This window comes from Pocillopora damicornis, chromosome 5 (assembly GCF_964200805.1).
Source record: "Pocillopora damicornis chromosome 5, jaPocDami1.2, whole genome shotgun sequence".
NCBI lineage: Eukaryota > Metazoa > Cnidaria > Anthozoa > Scleractinia > Pocilloporidae > Pocillopora > Pocillopora damicornis.
The window spans coordinates 26,519,151-26,546,059 of record NC_142674.1 but is presented as its reverse complement, the minus strand read 5'-3'; the positions used below and the strand labels follow the sequence as shown (position 1 = coordinate 26,546,059).

General features: G+C 38.7%; 1 protein-coding gene across 1 annotated transcript; it reads right to left on the bottom strand.

The window, feature by feature from the left end:
* Positions 1 to 273: 273 nt before the first annotated feature.
* LOC149046230 (DDB1- and CUL4-associated factor 1-like) lies at positions 274 to 26,750 on the bottom strand. Its single transcript, XM_089206986.1, has 34 exons — positions 26,373 to 26,750; positions 25,737 to 25,813; positions 24,521 to 24,711; positions 23,609 to 23,678; positions 22,922 to 22,989; positions 22,102 to 22,363; positions 21,299 to 21,495; positions 20,602 to 20,703; positions 19,648 to 19,806; positions 17,795 to 17,974; positions 16,836 to 17,042; positions 16,344 to 16,433; positions 15,284 to 15,363; positions 14,888 to 15,028; positions 14,587 to 14,689; positions 13,782 to 14,046; positions 13,070 to 13,212; positions 12,374 to 12,455; positions 11,773 to 11,867; positions 10,576 to 10,689; positions 10,166 to 10,308; positions 8,766 to 8,841; positions 8,521 to 8,582; positions 7,989 to 8,055; positions 6,926 to 6,997; positions 6,625 to 6,684; positions 6,113 to 6,195; positions 5,516 to 5,600; positions 4,695 to 4,928; positions 4,132 to 4,225; positions 3,490 to 3,594; positions 3,283 to 3,356; positions 1,962 to 2,042; positions 274 to 1,674 (listed from the first exon to the last, which is right to left on the bottom strand). Exons 1-34 carry the CDS (start codon positions 26,468 to 26,470, stop codon positions 1,516 to 1,518), a joined length of 4,119 nt encoding a protein of 1,372 aa, XP_089063112.1. The 5' UTR covers positions 26,471 to 26,750; the 3' UTR covers positions 274 to 1,515.
* Between the last annotated feature and the right edge of the window lie 159 nt (positions 26,751 to 26,909).

The following is a 26,909-nucleotide window of genomic DNA, read 5'->3' as shown; positions in this document are numbered from 1 at the left end:
ACATACTAAATGACGTAGAATCTGTGAATTATTTTTCGCCAATACTTTGTAGAGCTTTCTCAACAAGTCAGCTTTTCTTTTCAGTTCCTGACCCATGTGTGTCTTTGCCCTTCTTAGCTATGCTCGTTTTGTTTTTAAGGTAACATATTTGTGGTTCTTTTATAAGCAAGTGCTTTTTAGATGAAAAAATTTGCATAATATACTTATGTTAAGAAACATTGTGGTGAATTCTCATAAATAGACATCATTGAGCTACAAACAACAACAAAACGCTCTGATTGTCTTCTTTACTGCAATTCTCACTTCTCTGAAAAATTAATTATTTTGCCACGAGTGTGTTCCCTAAATTCAGAATTCATTAGCCAGAGCCAATTTGCCGGCTCGACAGGATATGACAGTGAGTAGAGGTACTCTTTAACTTGGCGAAAAACATAGGGGCAAGGCTAAAAAATATTCGTGAAAATCTTAGCTCGATATTACTTTTTCCTCTGAATGAATTCGATTAGGGTTTAAGTTTAAAAGAGAAAACACAACTTTAAAATTAATTAAATTTGCTTTGAAACGAGTTGGGTATGGTGTGCGGAAAAAAAGTGTTACCACCGCAAATAGCCAGCTGAAAAGAAACAATTACCTCCATGCTTCTTTTGAAGTAAAAATGAAGAAATAAGCCACACGAAATATTGGAAAATCACCGCAGGAAAAGAAAACAAAATGGTATTGACCGAAAACCCTTCAACTATGTTTTTCTTGAATATAGAAAACCCCCGTCTGCAGTGGAAAGTCTTACATGGCTAGAGACTTAAACATCACCACCTGCTCATTTCGGAAACTAGATTCGTTCTTTGGATGTTCAGTGTGGTGTTCAAGAGGACAGTTCTCAACGCCTTTAGCAATGAAAGAGTGGTAACTGCTATAAAATAACATGGAGAACCTAAAGGAAAATACAAACCAAACAAGAATTAATCAATTTCGTTGCTTCACGGGCGTATATGATCGAAGTCTTATTATGTTTGTTTCGTCATTGATCTTATAATTTCCATTGCAGCCATTGTGGGAAATGGTCTCATTCTTTTCCCTCTCTGCAAGATTTCTTCCCTTCATCAACCATCAAAATGTTTGTTCAGTAATCTTGCATGCACTGATATCACTGTTGGACTCAGTTTCCAGCCGTTTCATCGCCCTTACATAATTTCCCAAGAACACTCTGCAATTTGTTACCATGGCTCGCTCATCAACCGAACCTTGGGGGTCATTTTCTGTGGCGTCTCTGTCCTCACACTGACTGCATAATCAGTAACATGGGTGTAATTTTTTCGATGATGACTTCTACTTTCTGCTACATAGCATTTTACATAAAAAAAACTCCAACGTCAAGAAGCTCAACTCCAAGCTTAAACTATCATTCCCAAATTGTGTGATACAAGTACATTTTTCAAAGATAAAAACATAGCAGAATGACGTGCTCATTGTTGAGTTGAATTAACAACTGAAAGATGGAAACTTAAAAGCCGCGCTTCAAAAAATTGCAATATCACTGTCATCATCCGAATCATCATCGCCAGATATCGTGATTTCAATTTCGTCGTCATCATCATCATCGTCATCGTCATCATCATCATTTTCATCATCATCGTCATCGACATCGTCATCTTCCTCGCCACCTTCGTCGGATTCCTAAGAGAAAAAAGGCATGGAGTCGTTATTTTATTGACCTACATCAAACACGTGTTGCACTAAGTGACGTGTTTTTGAAGTATGTTCCAAAAGTAAATTAAAGTTCATCTCTGCTTTAGTGCCAGTGGGCGCTATAGTCCACAACCTAACAAAGTGCAGGATTTTTTATGCAAATAAGGCACGAACCAATCACATAAACGAATCCGCATCCAAGATGGCGGTTTCACTTCTCTTTGATTGGTCCGTTCCTACGAATGTTGATGTGAAAGTCCTTAAGATTCTCATACCTGCTCGTCCTCGTCATCAGCCCTACGCAGCCGCCCGACTTCGTACACCCGGCAAACGCTTTCGTCGGTGCTGGCCTGATTCTAAAAAAGAACGTTACCGAATTTATGATATGAAATAATTCACGTGAACTGTTGTGACATGATGACAAGATCTTTACGATGATAGTTTGCAACTTATGCAATCATGAAATGACAAGTAAAGCCAGTCAGATGGTTCGCATTGCCAAAGTTTCTCCCAGTTGTCGTGGCATGAGGTAGCTGGGATTACTGCTAGCTCCTGAGCTTGCAGTGCAGGCGTTATATTAGGGCGAGTTAACGTTAAGAAGTTCGCGATCGATTATTTCACCGGCCATGTTTAACTTAGAGTTTGAGTGGAAAGTGGAAGGAGGGGGCAGTGAAAGGCGAAAAGACGCTTGCTCGAAGAGGCTGTTAAAAAGCGAAACACCCCATGACTAATTGTGCCTCACCGCATTTTCGGAATTGAGCAAGTAACCGTAACCACAAGAAAAAGAAAAAAGAAGAAAAAAAAAAGCGTAGAGCGGATGAGTGAAACTGTGAGGCAGTTTTTTTTCAGCGCAGAGACAAATGGCTTCGACGTAACCTTTTCCGAGGACACAGATATGAGCTGATATTCGCTGCATCCTATGTTCTTTGAGTGTAGCTTCCGTTAATCCCTTTGGCGATGTTTCTTCCATTTGATCGTAAACGGTGCTTTGAAGCAGACACACTTCTGCACTCGAAGGTTTGTTTTATAATTAATTTTAAAGCTAACCAGCATCTGAAATAGAAAGCTTTTCCTAAAAAAACCAGTGGGTAACACTGCCAGCAGATCTTTTCCAGTGACCAGTGTGGAAATCAAGACTTTTTGCTACCCTCGTAATGCGCGAGACACTCCATGTTCTGATGAACACTTGAGAGATTCCCTAAATCTGTCTACAGCCGCTTCCTGCTCTAAAAAATTCGGTTTTTCTAGGCAGCTTCCTCGTGAATGAAATCGGAATTGTCAACTACGCCTTCGAAAGAATTCACCCTCTTTTGTTTTTCCCGCAAGATAATCATGAAGCAGTCTGGCTAGTGATTGACAAGTAGAGCTAAACCGCACCAATCGGCTCAGGTCTTACGATCAAGATAAATTGAATTTAATGTTTCATAGAAATCACAAGAATCCTCTTACCTCTGAAGAAGTGTCGGAGAAGAGGGAGAAAAAAAGAGAAGAGAGGAAGTTACGCAGGAGCGGGAGAGGAAGAGGATGGGAATGAAAGAAGATGGATGGAAGGGAGGAAAACAAAACAAGGCAGAGGTTTCCCATTTTTAAGCTTACCTCAATAACGGCTACAAAGCTGTCAGTTATATCGGTACACAAATCAAATATTGTCTTCTTAACGTCGATTGTAGCTGTTTGAAAGCAATTGAAATTTCCAACATCATTTTCTCACTCATTTCGTAAACGTCAAGATATTTCAAATTAACTGATAACGAGCGCCAAACAAAATTTCTATTAAAATTTGTAGCAAGCCATCCTGCTCACCTATTGGTTGATAATCTGTTGCGTCAAAGGTCCTGAACGAGGTCTCGTACGGTCCAAGGAGCCTGGAAGCTAGCGGTATTTCCAAAGGATCCGAAAGATGTTTTACTATAAAATACGGAAGAACAAATACCGCTCCCTTCAGTCCAGAATTCATTTTTTTTTTTCATTTTTTGAGATATCAGAGGCTCTGAGGGACTTTCCCCTGAGGGCCCAGTTATGTAAAGGGCGGGTAACGGATAACGCTATCCGACGGATAGAGTTTTATCTAATGGATAGCGCTATCCAACCTTCGAAAGACTGGAGCTGGAAGTTTTAGGGTTATGAGTGGAATAAAAGAGCTAGAGCTCTTTCACTTTTCCAAACACCGCAAAAGTTGCTAAATAATTGATGAAAAGTTGAAAAATTTTCCTTACGCAATTTTGGATGTCTATAAACTGCTAAAAACCTATGGAACCATAATCTCGGGTGAGTATTCTGTGCTCTCGATTTGAATTTGAATATCGAGATGACATATAGGTCGCAACTAAAAGCTCACGACTTGGACGCACTAAAACCTCAATGTTGGGTCTGGTTTCCTTCGTAAAAAATTAATAAAGTATTAACAAATTTGAGAAGTGCGTAAACAAGTAAACATGAAATTACCCCCATACATGACGTCACCACTGTTATTGAAGATCACGTGACATTGATCTAGTGAAGGACATGTGTCCAGTAAATGGAAAGAGCGAAGATCCCACTGTTTTTAGCGTCAAGGATTATTGGCAAAGCAAAAGGCACACGGTTTATTTGAAATGAGTTGCTTTGGACATTCTAAAGGGTTAGTGTCACAAGAAACAGTAGTGCTTCGTCAGTTGTAAGGGCGGGGAAATAAGATAGTTTGGTTTTATCGACTAGGTTGACGATGTAAATTGGCCAGCAAATCACCAAGGATATTCAGACATAAGTTTATACTCCGTGGATCAGTCAGGTGACTGTGTATTGCTTCACGAAAACGCTCAAGATGAGGAAACAATAAACTTTTCTTATGAAATAATAGTCCTTGTTATCTATCTCTCTCCCAATTCACTGTCAAAGTAAGAAGGAGGTAGAGTGATTTTTCGAGATCCGTGAAAGGCCGACGTTGTGTTCCCTTATTTTCGTGAATCTGGACTCACTGCTTTACAGTATAGCATTGGCTCGTTCTTTAAAAACGATAAAAAGGATACAATCTCTGAATTGATGATAATCTCCAGCCCGGAGGGATGAAAAACGCCGCTGACAAAGTTGTTAAACTTGTCAAACTTGTGTATAACCCGTTTGCCTTTGACATCCCATAGTACACCGTCGTTCAGTACCAGGTCGTCCGTGGGATTAAAGGAGGCGAGGTTCTTTGAGTAGTTGTTAGTGTTGTTGGAATCGTGCAGAGTTAGTACCCGCTGACCTGTCGCAGTGTCGTAAATCTGATGGTTGAATATAATCTAGTGAATAATATCACCACACTCTAACTGCATTCTAATGCTCGTTGTTATCGAGGAAGAAAAAGGGGGTTTTGGCACAGAAGAACCACAAGCAATAAACGACAAAAAAAGAAAAAAAAACCTGAATTAAATACAAAATAAATAAATCTCGAGTTCGGCGCCTTAAAGTTTGACTAATGTTTCAAAAGACGCATTTCAACCGGGTGACGTGAAAGAAAAACCAAAGTTATTTGTGAAGCATATCAAAATATCAAATCAAAAAATTATCAAACACAGCCAAGAGGCCTCAGAACAAGTAAACTGAGGCGCAGAGAGCTGATCTTGGCCATGAAGTCTGGGCAAAAAATTCCTCTTGAAAGTCCGTGTATTCGAGACAAAAAACGATCTCGCACAAACTTGGGCGAAATTAGCGATTCTATCATCCTTGCTGTCCCGTGTTCACGCACTAGCAATTTCGCTGATCTATTTTTCCTTTTGTAAATGTCCTAAATGAACAGCGACAATTTGTCAAACTGAGGCTACTCGCGATGTATTTGGAATTGAAAATGCATCACATGTCTTGAACTCACATGCGCAGTAGCGTCGTGTGTGCCAATAATTCTGTCTTCTGATAAATTACTAAACTTTACCCAAGTGTCCTCGCTAAATGGATGTCTGAGCCAAAGAGAAACAAATAAAATTATAAAGTAAATAGCACTTTTTATCAAATAGAGAGATAAATGTAACGACAAAACATTACAGTTCGCCTACTGTCACCGTGTCATTAACACCAATCCGATTACAGGATACGAGCCATGATATACACCTAAATTATTTCCCATTTTGCTTGTTTTATCTTGAGCGTTGATTGCCGCAGGTGAATTAAGTTGGAGTCATTGCTCGTCTCCTGTAATTTATGAAATTAGTTTGTCTAAGTGTCTTTTGTAAAAGTTGTAGCTCTGAAAGAACAATGTAAAACTTTTTTTTTCTATTTCAGCGATCCTCAAGTCAATAAAAATTAATGGTAAAACATAGTAAAGTATGTGTCTGTTTTATGTTTCTGCGACAAACATTGTAGTTTGTTAAAGGTGAGATACAAATAAACCAAGCAGAGACACAAACAAGGACGTGCCTATCAGATGCACTAGTGGTACCAATCAAACAGGTTTTCAAGTTCAAAGACTTACTTCATTTCGAAAACATCTCCAAATGACCAAAGAGCACAGGGAGGCAAAGCAGACGAAGATGACGTCAATAAAAGTTCGCGGTCCTAAAAATTGAAGAATGAAGTACAGAAAGACAATTTCAGTGATAAATGAATTCGTGAACACAACCTGAAAGGGTCACATAAGCCTTAGAAAGGTTCATAACGTTGCGAAACGCGCTGCAAAACTGATGAATAAAGAGGGTTGATTGGTTTCAGGGAAAGATATGGAAACTAAACAGTTAACAAGAAGACTGAATTTGACCGAACGTTAAGTAATTTAAAAGCAATAGAGGAGCTGCCTTGTTTGTGTGGATGTGGAACGAAATCGAACATCGAACATAACTTGTTACCATTTGACTGTTGGGGAAGGGAGGGGTGGGTGCGCCCCCCAAAAAACGTGAAAAACATTAATGAAACTTTCGACCTGTTCGAAGTAGAAAGAAAGGTATTTTTAACTATATGAGGAGGGAAACTTCCATGTTGTACTCTTACTTTTGAACATTGGCACATGGAAATTGCTCTGTCTGCGCTACAGAGATAAGTCGCCTCTTCCTGCAAAAGATCATTTTTTAAAAATAAATACGTAAAATAAAAATGAACATGAATAATCATGCACTGAACGGTTTAAATCCAAAAAAGAACAACAAAAAAAAAAGAAAAGAAAAGAAAGAATAGGTATGATACAATTGACAACTTAACTTGTCACAATCAACGACTAATTCAAACACATATAGCTATTTCAAAAAAGTTGGCGTTTGACTTGAAATCAAAAGGTGAAAATTGAGTTTTGTACCTGTCCAGTCATTAAGTTGTATTCCTTCAACTCGCCTATTTGTGTTCCAAGTAAAACAGACTTGCCATCGGGCTGAGGAGAAAAAGCAAAAACTTAGGTACTACGTTTACATGACCTCATAAAAGCCACTGCTTTTTTTAAACTATAGTAAGGATAATTCTTACGGGTAGAAAAAAAAAAAAAAAGGAAACACAAAATCATAATTTCCAGTTTACTACGAATCAGCCAAATGTAAACGACACCAAGAAGAGGTTCAAACCGTTTGACTTCTAAGAGTGACCAGCGTCTAATTTCTCTTTACAATATCACTCCTTGAATCAAACATTAGGATCACGTGAATAACAGTGACCAGCGTCTAATTTCTCTTTACAATATCACTCCTTGAATCAAACATTAGGATCACGTGAATAACAGTGACCAGCGTCTAATTTCTCTTTACAATATCACTCCTTGAATCAAACATTAGGATCACGAGAATAAAGAAAATGATCACCAAATAAGAAGCTCTTGATTTTTAAACTAATTCTCTTTTGCACTTAAGGGATTACATAGAGAACAGTAAGGAGAATCTGCATACTGATGTTAGCATGTAAAGGGTCAAGCCCTGAAGATAGATTTTTGAGGAGTAAATTTGATGTCTGAAGAAGTATTACGGTTCGTTCATCGTAAAAAAAATTTTAAAAAATCGGTATTCAGTTTCAATTGGTTTTAATTTTCTTCACTTTCGGAACCGGTCTTTATTTATCACTTGGTGAGAAGGGTAGGTAAAATTTTTGGGGATCCCACGGTTTTTAGGGGGGAGCGGAGGGGGATCAGTCGTCTCTAACAGAGCTTAGAGGAGCAACTATAGAATTGACTGCCAATGAGGTGGGATCATTACAATACTACAGAACTTTAAGGGGGGATCAGGTGTATTTTATGGTGAAACAAAAAGAATACTCCGATCCCCCGCCCCACTCCCTTGGAGGAAAATTGACAGGCCCCTTCTTAAGTTTACTTCAACTGCTTCGTGTTTGCCAAATTTAGTCAACCAGGATCTTTTCTATCCTTGGGAGAGACTTACTGCAAAACATGCACATGTAAAGAAGCTGTTTTCTTCAGTATCGCGAATGGCCCTGAGCGGTTTAAATCTAATGGAGAAAAAGACAGTTAGACACAACCGAGAACTAAACTTAACACAATCAAAGACTAATTGTGAAACTTCGTCGGTAAAATGCGTCAGAATTCTGTAGAGGAACATCATCTTGAACATTATCTTGAGCAAACTTAGCATATTTGAATCGTTTCCTTGAGTCCAAACCTATCTGCTAATAAAACTGAAAATAAAAGACTTCAAAAGGAGATCAACTAGTGTCACGTCCTTGCACGTGATAAACTCCACTTCTTTTGGTCGACGGGAAGACGATAAGCCGGCGCTTTTGAAAAACACGAAAAATCCACTCTGTTCAGAGATTATGGAAACCTCCGTGACCTGTGTTCAGAAATACCGTTTACGTGTGGACAGGGGTCTGAGAATCAGGTCACAATGATTCTGTTAAAAAAACATTAAGAATTTCTAATAAAGCGATACGAAGTACAAATAAGGCATCTCCTACCTTCCGTACACAAACCGTCTGTTTAGTCTGGCGCCGTTAAATCCGCCATGACGCGGAATCACCTTCAGGTGGGAAAACATTTTTCAAGATTGAGTACAGATAAATGTTGAGGGAGACCACTCTATAATAAGAGCTGACACGACTATCAGAACGACCTATTATGATGATGAGATAAGTGTTTCCTTTGTCCGCCACCGTGGCAAAATAGTTTTGTTTAAAGCTAAAAAAAATAGAAATATACATACTTCTCTTCGCCTTAACCTCGTCGTCATGTTCGATGGTGCGTAATATCTGTACTTTGGTTCAGGGCATTTGTGGGGTCTGACGATAGACAAATCGGAATAAGTTGATTGTTCACAGTTTTGAGTTTTCTTAGACATCTGCAATTGTGGCGTATGATTCGATAAACAGCCCTATTTTAAGTATAGATTTATAAACACTCTGGAATTTTTTAATTGAAAGAGAGGAGATGCATTATGTGCAGTTTTTCAAAAATAATTCTGCAAGATGCCACATTTATAACTCTTGTTATAAATGTTACAAACAGTTTTAAATAAACGGGCAAACACTCGGGGAAACAGTAAAAAAATAAATAAATAAATAAAGAGAAAGAAATAAATAACAAACAGTAAGGGAGTGTGAAAAAAAACCAAGCAAAACAAGAGAAAGTCTATTTGTCTAGTGACCTAGAAAACCTTGTAGGCAAGAAATAATTCTTACTCACCTACCGGTCTACCAGGAGGAGCTTAGGGTTTCACAAACCTTTTCTATAAGTAGCTACCGTTAAAGAGATAGGCGGTGGTGATTACAGTAATAACCCGCGTATAAGAACCTGAATTTTTCAATTTAGCCTAAATAGGTTCTTATATAAATGGTACTTAAAGGAAATTTAGCCTAAACAGGTTCTTAAATAGGTTCTTAAATTTGCATATGTATTTCATCGGAATAGATTGTATATATATTGCAAATACTGTATCATCTCATAATAAATCATTTATAATGTACCATGTAGAGCAATGCCTATAGGCAGTTCAGTGCAGATACAGTAAAACTATATGTTCTTAACAAAACATAACCGTTTAGTCAGTTAGTCATTAGTTTCTGCTAAGACACTTTTACAGCAACCCCAATGATAAGAACCTAACTTAAAATTTTAGGCTAAATAGGTTCTTATGTAGAGGGGGCTTAAAATGAGAATTTTAGCCTAACAGGTTCTTAAAACCCAGGTTCTTATAAGCGGGTTATTACTGTACTTAGGGGTCGTATAAAATTCGTAAAATCTCAACGAGGTAATTTGGTATTATAAGTCGAGTTGGTCACCACTTCAGTCAACGTTAGCCCTTCGTCATCGCTCTGACGAAGGGCTAACGCTCGAAACGTTAAATTCGGAACTATAAACGGTGGCTAATTTACGTTATCAACTCAGTTTATAATACCAAATTACCTTCTTAAACTCTCCAAACAACAAAGCACCACAGTTCTTCAGAAACTTTCCACCTTTAAAATCTTAATAGGAGGCACTACGATACCATATTTAAGCGAGAGTGGAATGCGCATAAGAAACTCTTAATGAAACTACTGGTAATCCTCCAAACAAGCTGAAATACTTTTTCAGATGTTTTTAGCTCTGGAATACATGACTTACCGTATTAAGGAGAATGGAGGGCCAGCGGACACAGGATTGTTACACTGCGCATGCTGTTCGCGAAGATACCGCGTCACGATCATGTCCAACGTAGGAGGTGACGGTGGGCGTGCAGGGCGAGAAAGATCGGAAGGTAGAAGCCGCTGACCAAAACAAACATGTAAACAAAGAAATCGATCGACGTATCATAAACAATATTGTAACACAAAACATTAATAAAATAATAATATCGTAATAATCAACAAATTATTATCCTTTTCGATAAATAAATTTACACGAGATTAAAAAAAGACTTTTTCCATGAATTTCTTTGTTCTTATGGCAGGGGTGGGATAAGAACACGCCAAAATTATGATCAGCATTCAGATACAGTTATCCTGACCGCTCAATCATCTAAACATTGCTATTACCTTTCCTGTTGGTGTTCCAGGGTCGTTGAATCGGTACCGCGTCAGGGATGGAGTCCCGGGAGTGCTAACACCAGAGGAGGCCGTAGAAAGGCTTGAGGAGTGATTGAATCGAACCTGTGTACAGTGACATGGGACATGACGGTAAGCATACGGTTAGTCTTGTACGAAGAGATACGATCCACATTATGAGCCTGACTGCTTGCCCGCCTGATTCACTTGATCGACCGATCGACTGACCGAACGAGCGAGCTCTAACCTACTGAACGATGTACTGGTTGATTGGCTGATGGACGGACAAGCCGACTGACTGATAAACGAACAGCCGTAGTGACAGACAGACTGACTAACAAACTGACTGACGGGCTAATTGACTGACTGACGGACAGACGCAATGACAGACAGGCTGACTAACTAACTGACTGACGGGCTGCTTGACTGACTGACTGACGGACAGACGGAATGACTGACAGACTGATTGTTTGACTAATTGAATGACTGCCTCACAGAGACGGAATAACTGACAGACTGACAAACAAACTAACTGACTGACGGGCTGATTGACTGACTGAATGCCTGACAGACTGATAAAGGAGGCAAGTTTCTAAAGAAGCGCTGTGGTGCTGCGTCGGTGGGAGAGAATAACAAAGTAATTCAGTATTACCAACTGAGTTGATAACGTAAATTGGCCACCGTAAAGAGTTTAAAAGCTGACGTTTCTGGCGTTAACCCTACATCAGTCGCTATGGCGAAGAGCTAACACTCGAAATGTCAGCTTTACCCTTTATGGTGGCCAATGTACGTTATCAACTCAGTTGATAATACTAAATTGACCGACAGACTGTCTAACGGATGGGCTGATCGACTGACTGACTGGTAGATTGACAAGCTGAATCACTTACTAACGGCTGACTAACTAATGGACTGGTGGACAAAGGAATGGAATGATGAAATGAAGGACAGATGGACTGACTTAATTTGTCGATTCTTTTTCCTGTAAAAGAATTTCACAGAAGAATTTCAGAAAAAAAAAGGACAAATTTGGTCATTTTCATCATAACCCGATCACGCAGACTCGTGCCATTATTAAATGACTTTAGAAAATGCGATCGCTGTTACGAGATGATTGTATTTTCCTCATGAATCAAGGGACCTTGTGATCACAGAATACACTTAACAACGACAACATGCACCACATACTTTCCTATTAGTAGGCGTGTAAAGCAGATTTGATTCAGGTTTTGGGTCAGGTAGATTGGCTTCTCTCCGTAAAACCTCTGCAGTCTCATGAAGTCCTAGTCCAAAACAACCATACCTTTGATTAACAAATGAGCCAAACACCCTCAAGACTAGAACAAATTTAATTCGAGTGTCCAAAGTAATCTGGGACGCTTCGCCTTTGCTCTGCTAAGGGCTGTAATTGATCTAGACAACTCACGCCAAAACTAAAACCAGTTGCAATTTTGTCGCCTGCGTTTTCCCGCGCTTATTGGCTCCACGTGATATTTTTCTTCGTTCTCATTGGTTGTTTTGATTGCTATACGACATTCAAAATAAGAAGCAGAGACTTAACTACAAAGAGGCTTTACAACAAAGGTTATTCCTACTAAATTATAGAATAATCCAGCTCTGCATAACTGTTGGACTGTCAGATGACTTGGGACTTTCGTTTCTAAATTTCAAGAGTGTGTTATGAAGCGGGGTGTGATCTAAAAATAGGTTTAAAGGGAAATTCTTCAGTTTCTGATTCCGCCCCTTGACCTGATTTTCTCTTAATGCTCCTCGACGCTCCACAACAAACCTTGGGTTGTGAGGTGACTGTGAACCAGTTGTAAAAGCTCTTTTGCCGGATATGAAATATGAGTCTGTGCAACAACATCAGCCTAAGAAAGTAAAGGCTGATATTTAGTTATTGGGCTTTACAGTGTTTGAAAGTGTCCTACTTAAGAGAACATCGAAATAAGTAAGAAAACCGACCCCACAGAAGCTATTGGGTAAGAGAAGTAAAAGGACAATTCAAACTCTAAAACTGTTAAATTTACATATGATTTCTTACTGGGCTGTTCTGATAATGCTCTAGAAAGCATTAATTTCTTAATTTCCTCTTAACTTAAAAGTATTTGGATGAAAACCGATAGTGTGACTATCTTACCTAATATCAAATGTTTGCTTTTAGGAGGGGATGGCAGGGAAACTGAGGATGTCCCTCCTCCCCTCCTCCCCTCCTCCGAAAAACAGAGAAAGCCTGAAGGCAGTCTCGATGACCATCCATTTTTAAACAAGAAATACCAAGAAGTAGATTCTGATAAATTCTTCAAATAAAATAATCGATTGTTCATTATTTAAGCAAAACTTTAATAATCGAAATTAGACTTTTCCGTACGTTTGCCGTTCAAACAAAAGTTAATGAGCAGTAAACTGTCGAGTAAAGACGCTGTTGAAGGTCTCCGCCCTCCCCTGTGTGAGACGACAGCTTGTGTCAATTTCAAGTTCATACCTTGTTTATTCTAGACAGGGACGGGACTGCAGAGGACGTCGCCAGGGATTTACCAGTGACTCTTTCAAGTAGCTCGGCAGCATATTTGCAGAAAAGGGCGTGGTCAGAAGCATTATCCTCAATGATCGGCTCTCGCATCAAAACTGTCAACAAATTCAAGACAAAAGACATTGAGTCAACGTAAATGAAAGAAATGAAATGATGTTTTAGAAGGTCATCATGGCTGTAAATAGGTCAAGATAGCTGGATATTTGGCGAGCTCTTTTTGGCGCTTTTGTGGACTGAGACGAAGAGTCTTGAACTAGACAAAAGCTCTTGGCTGATTAAGTTGTTCAATGAAGGAATTACTACATAGCAAAATTATTCTGCTTATATAAGAATCAAGAATGATTTGTTTTCTTTTAAGCGCTGGAAAAGTAAGCCATCTGTGATGGTGAGTGCTCGTTTTACATTTGAAAAAGTGTTTTGACCGTCCTCTATCGATTTTTAGGACTTCTTTACCGACGTTGGCTAAACATTACAAACTTTGTAAGTCTTCGCAACGCAACCTTTTATCTTGCGCGAGATGAAAGCGTGATATCCCAAGCGGATAAGAGCTCAGGTAGCCTATCAGAACACAGGACTCGCTTCATCTTGCCTACCGGCACGCCCAGCTGTATAATATACATGGTTGGACAAGTGTGAAGAAAGCACCGCGCAGTGCAATACTCACTTTGTAACTGGCCGCTGTTAAACAGCTGTAGTTTTCCAATGACTTGTCTAATCTTGTCGCTCCTCGATAAACCACATAACGCTTTACAAGCCAGAGCACGAATACAATCTGCATCAACCAATGGCGTTTTCACCATCAGTAAGGAGAGCAGAACCTTGATGCCATTACTGGCCCTGACACATCCCCACATCTTGGATAAGATGTCGTCGCTGCTTTTAAAAGCCGGCTTGGATTTCGACTGAAATTTTGCAACAGCTCCGCTAATCTGCAAACAATGAAGACAAAAGTAATCATCGCGGTGACGCCAAACACTACTTAAGCAGTTGAAAAAAAAAACTGAAAAAAATCAGGCCTGTACCATAGTTAAACGGAAAACTGGAAAAAAGGAACAACGCACTCGGCCTAGCAGCTTAAAGCCTTAAACACTAAATACTTTTAAATTCAGCAAATATTCCTAACGTTTGAGCAGCAATTCTTTCATGAACTTTAATCAGCCTAAGACTGGGAGGAGAGCAGCGTTGAGGAATGGGAAGGAGGGGGTTGAGGAACCGTGGAGAGGTAAACAAAGATTATTGTGTTGACTCCGATATTGACTCAACTTTACGCGACTTTATCATTACCAAGTCAGTTACAAAATGAAGAATTTTCGTCTGCTCTACCAACAAACTACGCCTGTAACTCTGTTTCCTATTTGTTTTTGCTTGTTTGTTTTTGTTGTTGTTGTTTTTTTGTCTGTCGCGAGAAAACTTTGAGAAACTCATGCGGGAGGGAGGGAACTCAATCGAAACGCGCACAAACCACTTACCCTGACTCGAGGACCGCACACACAGTTACAAATGACGTGGAGAGCGGCTTTCTGTACCTCAGAGTCATTGAGTAAACTCCCTTCAGCGCAACGCAGCAGAAGCCTAGAAAAAAAAGATTTCTTAATATGACTAAATAGAGAGTATATAAGCCTTCTGGTCTCTTGCTATCAAATTTTTTCACGGGTCATTAAAATAAAGTGACTAAGAACATTTCTACTCCTTGTGATGATCACGAAGGACTTTTGATGGGAATTTTTTGAGTCTTCAAGTCTAAATTAATTCTCTTCCCGTAGATCATACCTCATTCCTTTCTGTTGTTCTCCTGACGGAAGTTGCACTTCTTCACACAGCGCCATCTGAGCCTTAGGACCGACTGTCAACACAAACAGCATCTCTAAAGCAAGGCGGGTCACGTCGGCTGCTAATCGGATGGCGTCCGCTCTTGAATGGAGCAAAGAAAAATTGTAATACCTTAAGTCGACAATACTAAAAAGCTTCTTGTACCTTTTTGAAGGCAGTAGAAAATCATTACATCTAATGTTCTGCTAAATGAATTATCAAAAACTTCAATTCCTTGAGTTGAAACGATTTCCGAGAATTTCAAAGTCCAGTAACACAGTCCTACAAGCAGACCTTTCCTGATTTTCCTGGACTCGTACAAACTCTGGAGAAATGATAGCAAAACCAATGACTTACCTATTACTGGTCACTCCCCAGTCTGACGATAGGGAGATCAACTGAAGCAGCAGGGTGAAGCCTTGAAGTCTGTTCATCATCTTTAGGAGAAAAAGAAAACATGTTACATTATAGCGAACTTGAGCAGTCAGGAAGGCAACGTCGAGGAAGACGTCGACTGAAATGATGAATTTTTACTTTTGGTTAGAATTTCGCGAGTGGCTGGATGTGTTTATCGTCTCTTACGGGGCCACAACTTCAGCATAACATATGTAAGCAGGGTTGAGTTCCAAATGTAAGTTTTACTAATTTGCAATCGGTGTTTCCGTTCTCAGACCACGCAACGTTGGGTGATTTCACGTTTTTGTTTTGCAGAGAACATCTACGGAGATGTACAAAGTTCTAAAACGCACGTGCCAAGCAATTAGATCTTTTGTTTGGCCGCGTCCTCATTTCAGGCCGTTGTGGTTTGCCACAAATCCCTAATAAAAACGAGAAAACGTGTGCATTCTGACACTGTAAAGACCTCGGACAGAAGACAGTTTACTCTAGATATAGGTAAATTGGCAAGGTGTGTCTATGCTTATGAACACTGGTGAATAAAATGAAAAAATAAAAACAAAAACAAAACAAAACAAGAAACGAACAAACACACAAATGAATGAAATTACTTCTCCACTCTATTCCTGAGAGCGAACCGTATATGTAAACTAGGAAACTTATGGATATAATAATAGTAATAACAATTATGATGATGATGACAATAATAATAACAATGATAATAATAATAATAATAATAATAATAATAATAATAATAATATTAAAACCGAAGAGAATAACGACTAACAACAACAAAGCAATGGAAGTAGGTGTTATGGTGTCCATCGAGGGGTTTCATAAGCTACGAGTTTGAAGCTGGACATTGTATCATGTCCCTGTGAAAAATACTATAACACTATACATAAGAGTTCAATGCTACTATGTGCCCTCCACTTAATAAACCAAGATACACCTCTGCGAAATAATCAACCACAACCATGTGACGCTTTTTTTTACTTTTGCGTTATTTCTCAGTTATTACCTCAACAGGCTCCCAACGCAGTGTTGTTGGAGCATACTCTAACATCAACTGACAGTTCTCCATTACACTGCTGTGAGACAGGGATGCAGCCTGAAAGAGAACAGTTGCTCATCAATATCAGTTGAACAAGATAATGCTTGGCTACCAAAGACAAAACTGCGGAAAAACAAACAAACAAACAAACAAAACCAAGCAGACAGACAAACAGACAAAAACAGTATCTTCTGCGTAAATATTTAAGACGATTTGGAGTGTTTGTTAGGCGAGGTTCATAAACTTTCGTGGCAAAAGTAGAAAATTTACAAGGATGGGATTAAATGTTAAGCAGAATACTGCCAAAAACCTTTGCCAGGTTTAAGTCAACTTCCGACCTCTCTGAACTAAAACAGCCGAGCAGGCGTAGTCCTTTTACATAACATAACATACTGAATTTGCCCATCTAAAGATATACAAATTTTCTCCCAGAATTAGAAAGTAGGCTCGGAAATTCACCTTATACGCTGGAACTGGAACTGGTGGTGTTCCACCCTCGTTCCTTGCAATAGATCTCCTCAGCGCATCTGCCCTGATGTGAAGATGGGCATCAAAGTATCTCCGTAGAGCCATGCAAGTATGTTTTGCTGTCTGCCGGCTGCCAAACACCTCATCATCACTCAGTAGTTCTGCCTCGTCGGGACGAAGGATTGAAAGCGTACTTAGCTGCCAGACAAGGTTAAACAAAAAAAGATTCTTTTAGAATGGTTTGCAGCCAGTAATATTCGTTGTTTTCAAGATGGAAACGCAAGTGGAATAGGACCGTAAAATGGCTTGAAAAAATTTAAAGGAGTCTGCGCAGTCTGAAAAATGCAAACACGGCGTGTACTTAATACTTGTTAATTCATAGCCGTCGGCATGTCTCTAAACTACGTTTTAAAAGTAACAAACCGTGATTTATTGAAGTGGAGGTGGCTGGCTATTGGTGGATGTTCACTGAGTCTCGAAGCTGCGAGGTGAATATCCACCGCCAGCCATCGACACTGAGGTGAATAGTTGTTTTAGTATATACTTAAAAAGTAAGATAATATAGCAAAAAGGGATGATTTTAACTCATTTATTCCCGCGATGATTGCAATATTTCTGTGCGCAAATCACGCGCGAGTTTCTTGGAGGTGAACAGTAACGGATATTCGGAGTTTGAGTAGCCAATCCGAATGGACCTTCAACGTTTTTCACTATTTTATTAATTAAATTATCACTATTTACCTTAGTCGTTCTTTTATTTCTTTAAGTATTGCATAATTTTTTCGAATGAGTTTTATTAAGAGAGATTGCTACTCCTACGAGAACGGAAAGGTCACAGAACAAATAGACCTCGTGGTGTGATCCTACCCCAGGCGATTGAATTACACGATCCACGTTTCTCTGGGGTCCAAACCATGTCGTGTAACTAATAAATAAAACTGACTAATTACCTGGTTCACAAGCTTCCGCAGACCATCATTACTGTCGAACAATTCCAGCACTGCTCGAAATGAACACGTGAGCGAGAAAAAGAGAGTTGCGTGACATCTCCCAGAGTCGTGAGAACATTCTAGAAGCCACAATGCATACTTGACCAGGTCACTCAGCACAGGGTTTGGTAGGAGGGACACCTGAAACAAGTTACTTGAAACAGTTAAGGAGGCTCCGTCGACATATTCTGTTTGTTAATTTCATAATCCTCTGGCTCATGTAGAAAAAAGAGCACCAAGAATTTAATTATTCGAAGTTTTTTTTGTGGAATTAATGGTAGTTTTGTAAGATAACATTTTTTTGAGTGATTATTTCTATGTTTCTTATCTTCATCTTTTTCTATCTCCTCGTCTGCAATTCTCTTTATCCATTTAACCAGTTTTTCTTTAATTCCTTTTTTATCTCTCTTCATGCAGCAATAAGTGCTGTTAAGTTTTTTCTACCTGTGGGTTATATGTTATACACTAGTTATAGTTCTCACTAGAGCTGCCCCCGCCCTACAGTACCATTTTCTTTTTCTTTTTTTTTTTGAGTTGGGCTTGTTGTTTACAGTTGTGTAATTTTTCTGTTATGCTGTTACGGAATTGCGGCTCAGTACTTTGGTGTTAGTAATTTTGGATCTCAAAATACTACAAGGGTACAAAATGTAGTTTTGGGAAGTGCTTGGGGTTTTTTTTTTTTTTTTTGCTGTGTGGTTTAACTTAGGATTTGTTTGTTCTTCACGATCAAGAAGAAGCAGAATGTAGGGACTTGGGTGAGTTTTAACATTGGAATGTTATAGGTGGCATTGGAGAACAATTTATAGACAGCATTGAAGAACAATTTATTATTATATAGTTATTAGACACAAAATTATACCTTAAGAGGGCCTACATTCTCTCTTCTCCAGTCTTCCTCTATACTAGGACAAATCTCGTGTCAAAGAAGCCGATCCTAAAAGTCCTCGCGCGCGCGTCTTTTTACTGGCAGCCCATGACCATTTGCGGGAAAAACGTTGATACCTTACGGCCGTGCAAGCGATCAAATCGAGATTTTTTCTGGTTATGATCTACCGAAAATACCCACATTCTCTCTTCTCCCGTCTTCCTCTATACTAGTTATAGTTCTCACTAGAGCTGCCCCCGCCCTACAGTACCATTTTCTTTTCTTTTTTTTTTTGAGTTGGGCCTGTTGTTTACAGTTGTGTAGTTATGACCATTTGCGGGAAAAACGTTGATACCTTGCGGCCGTGCAAGCGATCAAATCGAGATTTTTTTTGGTTACGATCAACCGAAAACACCTCCATTCTCTCTTCTCCAGTCTTCCTCTATACTAGGACAAATCTCGTGTCAAAGACGCCGATCCTAAAAGTCCTCGCGCGCGTGTCTTTTTACTGGCAGCCCATGACCATTTGCGGGAAAAACGTTGATACCTTGCGGCCGTGCAAGCGATCAAATCGAGATTTTTCTGGTTATGATCTACCGAAAATACTCACATTCCCTCTTCTCCAGTCTTCCTCTATATTACGCGGGGAGTCCTAAGGTGCCTCCTCGGGTTTTTGGCCCTCTGGGGCCAAAAACCCTGCGGGGGCAATAAATAAGCTTTTTTGGGGGGGAGGGGGGGAGGGAGATTGATGAAAAATAAGCAGATATGTGTTATTTATCGTTATTTCATGTTTCACGGAATGATACTCATTACCTCTTTCTTTTAGACAATACTGGTCTGCTCATAACTCACAAATCATTGGTAAGTTAAATCTGCACTAAATATTGCATTCTTACAACTACAAATCAGAAAACTTAAAACATTTTTTTAAATTCGAAAAATGTCTTACCCTCTCCATGGCGTCCTCGTTGTAAGCGAGATAATACAGACACATAGAACATCCTGTAGCAGCCACAGATGGGCGTGGCACTTCTAGTAACCGCTGGACACCGTTATGAGTCACAAATTCTGTGGCAAACTTTTTATGACAAAGGAGGGATGCCAAATACTAAAACGACAATAAAAAGAAATTGCTTTTAAATTCTGAGGCTTTTTTTGTCAGATCTCAGTCGGTACAATGCATTATTGCCTTAACCTTTAACTTCACGAGTGACCAAGGCAGAATTTCTCCTTACAATATCAATACAATATCAACCAGATAAGTAATGAGAATAAAGAAAATTATCAATTCGGGCAGGATTAGCTGATCCAATACTAAATTATCCGAACTAACTTTATAAGAATTCTATGGTTGACAGTAAGGAGAATTACAAATTTGATCTGGGAGTTGAGGAGTTAAAGTAGTGTTTTCCAAGAGAGATGAATGTGGTAGAGTGTCTAAAGGTTCGTTTACACAAAAGACAGAATTGGAGTCGAATTTTTCATAAGTCGTAGGAGTGCCAGCGACCCAGAGAAAATTGAGAGTCGGAGTCGTAAGTGGAGCCAAAAGCTTGACGAAATCGGAGTCGGAATATTCCGAGCAATTTCTTTTCTTCCGATTCCACTAATAACTCTAACGATTATGATCCGGCGAAAACTCGATTTTCTGAATCACAGACAATTCCAGTTCTTAACTGAGCTAACCGATGGCTGAAAACTCCAGCAATTTATTTTTCATATGTCATTAGCGAAGGAGTCATAAGTGGCATCAGTATTTTGCTTCTGATTCTATCGGTTTGATTTTCACGGGATTATATCGCTTTACGCTTTTTGTAAGTATACCGGCGAGGGTGAAAACCAACCGTAACTGCACGAAATTCTAGACTTAGAACACGAAAGCAAGACGTCACTACCTCCTTCCTACCTTGAGGGCTTCAAAGACAAGTTGTAGGTCCACCTGGCCTTTAAATGTAATGTAGTGCATTACAAGATCCAGGGCTTTGGATTCAAACACTGTCGGCAACAGCTGAATTGAAATGTTCAAAGAAAAATGTGTCAAGATAAATCAATGGCCATGCAATGCTCCAGGCTCTGCTACGACTGTTTTAGTTGCCATAGCAACTGATAAAATTTGCTACGGCTCAACTAGAACCTCTTCAATCAGAGCTGAGTGCATTTACTTTTGACCAAGACCAATGCATGTCCCTTCATCCAACAAATATTTCTTACTCGCGCCAATTTAGTTAAAACCCCTCACGATCAAAAATCCTTGACCCAAGTGAATTATCGTCTGACCAAGGCCAATTTATGTCCCTTCATCCAAAAAGTATTTCTTGCTTGCGTACGTTCAGTTAAAGCGCATCAGATGATCAAGAATTCTTGATCCGAGTGTGTTATCTTCTGACCAAGGCCAATGTATGTCCCTTCCTCCAAAAAATAATTCTTGCTCGCACACGACTAGTTAAAACGGTCCACACTCAAATTTTCAAGTTGTGTGACATTTCCAATTTATCCTTGATTCAGAGCCCTTTTCCCACAAGCTTCCCACATACTTCAGTGGAGAGACTCTCTCTGTTCTTCATATATCATTAAATGCTCAAGTGCCTATTTACAGCACATACCTCCTGATATTCCCCCAAGGGAGTCAGATATTGTAGAATTAGTCTCTGCTGCATGCCAAGAGTCAGGGGGGAGAGGGAAAAGGACATAGGGACTATGTGGTACCCTCCCTTAGGTGCACAAATTACATTTCCAGTGGAACGGAAACCCTTGCTTGTTTTAACTAGCAATGGATGTTTTGCTTGTAGACAACTTTTGCCTGAAACAAAAGGAAAATATTTACAAATTTTAATGAAACTGAGTTCGCTTGTGCAGGGCAAACCTACTTGGCATACTTCCTCCTCCTCCCCCTTATCTCCCCCCCTGCCCCCCTTCAAACGAAGTTTTTGGTGTCAAACTTCCATAGATGATCCTTAAACAATTTAGTCCTTGATACCAATTGTTTAACTAATCATTTGACAGACAAGCCTCCTCCTTGTGTTTCACACAAAAACTCCTCTGAAACGACGTATGGTTACTGTTTACGAAAATTTGAGTCAGTTTGTTGTTGGAAACTCAAAATCTTTCTTTTTTTTTGGCTGGAAATTTATGCTGAAATATATGATAAGATTAAATATCAAACATTTATCAAAACTTATTTATAAAGGCAAAAGTAGACTGAAAGAACTCTACAAGATCTCAAGGCGTTTTAGGTCTCACATCATAAGTTTGCATGAAAGCTCCCGGAGTATACCTGAGCCTTCAAGTTACAAACGAGTCATACCACTCAGTTTGAAAAGACAGTTAAATCAACTTGAAGTTGCTAGGAGATTAAACTCACTAACAGAGGGACAATCTGAGTTACAATGCTCAAAAGTGAACTAACCCTTTCCATTGTAGCTATTCACTTCTTCCACTTCTCCATTACACAAACCGGATAACTCGCCATTCTGTGGCACAGTGCATGATGGTCCTGGCTCAGCAAGATTCACTTTCTTTATCTTGTTACTCATGCTGTTACTGTTTTCACTCTTGTTCCTGTTTGTCTTTGCTTTCAGGATAATCCTGTTTGACAGGTCTGACACAGCGGGCTGTGTAAGGTCTGACAAGTCCTTTAAAATGTGCAGCCGTCGCAGCATAGAGGGAACCTAATCATGTGAAATTCAACATTTAATCCTCAGCTTATAGTTTACAAGAGTTTTTCAAACAAAACATGCAATGACTGACAATAAACAATTCCTGAGATGTGAAAAGCCAACTTTGCACTCAGACGTTTGAAATACAAATGCTGTTAACCACAAAGCTAAAAACAAAAAACCCTCAGCACCCTAACATCAATACTCATATTCTTCATACTGTTCTCTTGCATTTCTTTAGGTGCTGACAAGGAGAATTTAGATTCTTTAACAGCTGATCATTTCCTTTATTCTTGTAACCTTAGTGGTCACTCTTAAAAATTGCTACATCCAACATATTGACCAGCTCCCTGTTGGCTTGTTAGCTCAGTTGGTAGAGTGCTGCACTGTTCTCGCAGAGGTCATGGGTTCAAATCCCATACGGGCCTGAACATTTTTTTCAGGTCTTATTTCAACTACTAGTTCAGTAGTGTTCTTGGCTGTGAGGATCTCTTATACTTATTTCTTCACCACAGTGCAACTATATGAATTTCATATATCTTAAATCAAATTATTGCTATACTGACTTACCAAGGTGGAGTTTTCTTCTCTGTATACTGCAGCAATATCCTGGCTCTCCATGGCAAATGCTAAAAGACCTGTTAATAAATGATAATTATCATTTGAAGTGATACCTGATACTTGAAATTAAAAATAAATTAAAATGCAACTGCAGCAATACACATAAAAAATGAACCAAAAGGAATATTAGAATCCTCAATCAAACCATGACTATCTATATCTTAACTCTTTACACCCTAACATCAGTATGCATATTCTCCATACTGTTCTCTATACATTTCTCAATGCACTGACAAGGAGAATTTGTTAAACAATCAAGAGGTTCTTCAGTTGCTTATCATTTCCTTTGTTCTCGCGATCTTAATGTTTGATTCAGGGTTGATATTGAAAGAATAAATTAGATGCTAGTCACTCTCAAGGGTTAACCTAATGTAAATAACCTTGGATCACCAAACTAAAACGCCCTTCTACTTGTACCCAGTTTATAAAGGTGTAAACAAAATTGAGTAAGTTCAGAAACTCAGAAGCTGTACAGGAATTAGGTGAATCTAATTTTCCCAAGGAGAGCACTAAATGCTAAATATTTAGTCAATTCAATTTTCTTTTTTTTTTCCTTTTGTTTTTGGTATGGCAACCAAAATGTTCAAAGCCTGAAGTACTGTGAAAAATAAGACCAGTAAACTATACTATAAATACCTGTAGCATATGATCTCAGGGGTTCTGAGGCTTCTCTGGCCCACTTGCATAAACGATTAAGCATTGCTTCCTACATGTACATAATTGACATCAAATTTATTGATAGGAAATATGTAGAGAAAGATTTTTTTTGTCATTTCACAAGTGTGGGACAAAGAAAAAAAAGAAAAGGAAAAGAGATCTTATTTGTTGTGGCTCAGTGGTAGAGCATTGGACCCCAGAATCTGAAGGTATAAGGTTCAATTCAACCTGGGGATTCAGAATTTTTTTCTTTGTCGCATGCTAGTGACAAGACAAAAAACATCTTTCTCTATTTCTTTAGTGAGCTTAAACCTTAAAATCTCTCTTGTTCTATTTAAGAAATATGTAGTTATGAATTAAGGTACAATGAAAGAGGATCTGCAAAATTTGCATTTTTTTAAAGTTTTTTTGCACTAAAGTGAGATGACTGAGAGCAACAAATAAGATCTCTTTTCCTTTTCTGTTTTTCATGATGTAACTACATGAAATTCATGTTTTTTATCTATAATTTGATGAAATAGCAATTGTATGAGTTAATTCTGAGTATTTTTTCTGGAAAGGACAAGGGGTGCCATGCCACAGAAACTGGACACATTGATCTGGATTTTTATGTAGAACTCAAGCTGAAGAAAGAAAGTCACATCTTAAGATTACTAAGTTAAACCCTTTAACTCCCAGAAGTGATTAACAGATAACTTCTCCCCATAATATCCATACATTATCCAGCACAAAGGTAATGAGAATACTCAGACTTATCAGGTAGAAGTTGTCATCTTGATTTAACACCAAATTCTCGTAACTAATTCACAAGGAAATGTGTTGCAGCTAGAGCAGAGAATTAACAATCAGATCTTAGGAGTTAAAGGATTAAGAATACCTTTCTAAACTTACCATATCCTGAAAAACTGCAGCACTTTCCAGCCCAGGCATGGCATTTAACAACACTCTGGCTGCAGTGCAGTTCAGATTAAACTGTTCCACAGTGCTCATGATATAGGAGTTCACTAGTTTGTCCATAAATTCATCATTTCTGAACAGTGTCTTCAAAAGATGGCCTAATGCACAGTCTGGGTCAGCTCTACCTGAAATGTTCACGATGGAGAAAACAAGAGCTGATTTTATTTTGAATAATTTAATACAATCAAGACCTCTTATTGACCGAGAGCGAGATCTGCACTGTTAAAATTACAGAGCAAGTTTTTTCCCTTGGGACATACATCTGAGCCAAAAAAAAAAAAAAAAAAAAGGGTTCTGTCACTTAAGAGTATGGACTGAGAAAATGAGGCTCATAAGATTTTTAATAATCAGGGTCCAATAAAATGAGAAGATTCTAATTAAAGCCAAAATTTAAAATTTTTTAAGCTTTTCAGTGAAATACAACCCACTAAATTGACCAATCATTGTTCATGTACTAACTGAGAAAACATTTATAATAAAGTAATTAATTTCATTGACAGCCAGGCTATATCAGTTTGACCACATGAGGCCATCACCGTGACATGGACACTTCTCACACCAAGCCTCATCTAAGTTCTAGTGTTTTCTTGTGACTCAAGTAAGTAGATAAGTATTGTGCCTCTTTAACACAGTAAGTCTAGTGAAGATTCCACTGGGAACAAAAAGAAGAATTGACATTGAATAAGAAGCAAGAACAACACTTCTCATTCATGAAAGTTTGAATTACTGCTGTTTGTCATGTGTTATCATTCTTTTTCATGCAGTGTGTCTTGGACCTGTTTCATTATTGGCAGGCCTTGGTTCTCTTCAATATACATATTGTTTCTTATCGGCTTGCGGTTAATGGAAGAGGTTTACACAACAAACACACTGACAAAGGGCTAATGCTTGAAATGTTTTGAAACTCTTTACGGTGGCCAATTAACATTATCAACTCAGTTAATAAAACCAAATTATCTTGTTAAACTCCCCCACGGATGCAGTATCACAATTTTTTCAAAGAAACTTACCCCCTTTATGTCTGTAGCTATCCTTCCTAGTATCTGATAAGAATGCCTAACATTACATTACCTAATGTATTTGTAATAGATGTTATAATGTATAAAACATGAATAGTGTGTAACATGAAAAGGTAGCTTTGCACTTTTACCTGGATGCCGATCATCAAAAGGATCTGGATCTAGTTTATGATATGCCTCATTCTCACGTTCCACAAGCTCTGCTATCCTACATGAGTGATTTTAAAACGTAAAAACACTTTTGAATCTACTTTTTGCCAGATTTTTTGTTCACTTTTTGTAGAGCCCAACATGAACAATGTTATTTATCTTACAGTTCCATTAAGTAGTCATACACACCGAGTGTACAATTATCATCATGACCAAGGCTTGAAACTAAAAACTCCCCTCCAGAATCTAGCACACAAATTATTCGGCCATTGTCTTTCCCATTTATTTTCTACCTTTCTATGATATGTTTTATACGTTCTGAGAGAGGAAATGGATTTTTTTCGTTGTGTAATTACAGCCACATGCTAACCTAACAACGGTTTTATCACAGGCAGACCACCATATGCCTCGCTAGGTAGAAGGTATCTGTTGACATACAAGATGAACTGGAGAAACGGTCTTAAAATTAAGAAAGTTTGTCACTGTGAAATAAATAATATTTATTTCAATGCATCTTAACGAATGAAACCAATTGCAATGAGGCAGCTACTTGAAAGCTTTCAGCGGTTATTATCATCGTCATTTTCTTTTTCAAATTAAGAAAAAAACACTACTACCTTTGCAGAGTTTTAACAGGTGATATATTATCCTGATCTTCCTTTCGCCAAGTATCCAAAAGGTTACTGAGTTCAGAGGTGCTATCCAATGCAGCCATAGCCAAAACAAATAGACCGTTTAACGCAACGAATTCTCAACGTGCAGAGTTTTTAAGATCGAAAATCCCGCCATTTTGATCCGAAAGACATAATGATACAAGATTACATGGTCTTCCTCTTCGAAAGTGATCTCGCTTTTCTCGGCATAATTACTCTGATATTACTGCGAGTGATTTTGCTGACTGTGTCAAGATCAATTGTAATTCCTGTGTGTAAACTATATTTACGACGAAGTTTAGTCACATGGCGAGTTCCAACAAAACACGCGCTAAGTCCCAGGCTATTATCAAATTTCGCGTGGAATGCCTAGTCGTTATTGACCTCTAACCAGTCTTTTTTCAGCTTGCACTCGGTCGACTGTGCTCTTAAACTACCGTTATCTCTTTCCTTAGACTTAAAACTCGCGATGTCGACGATTACAATAAAAATATTCAAGAA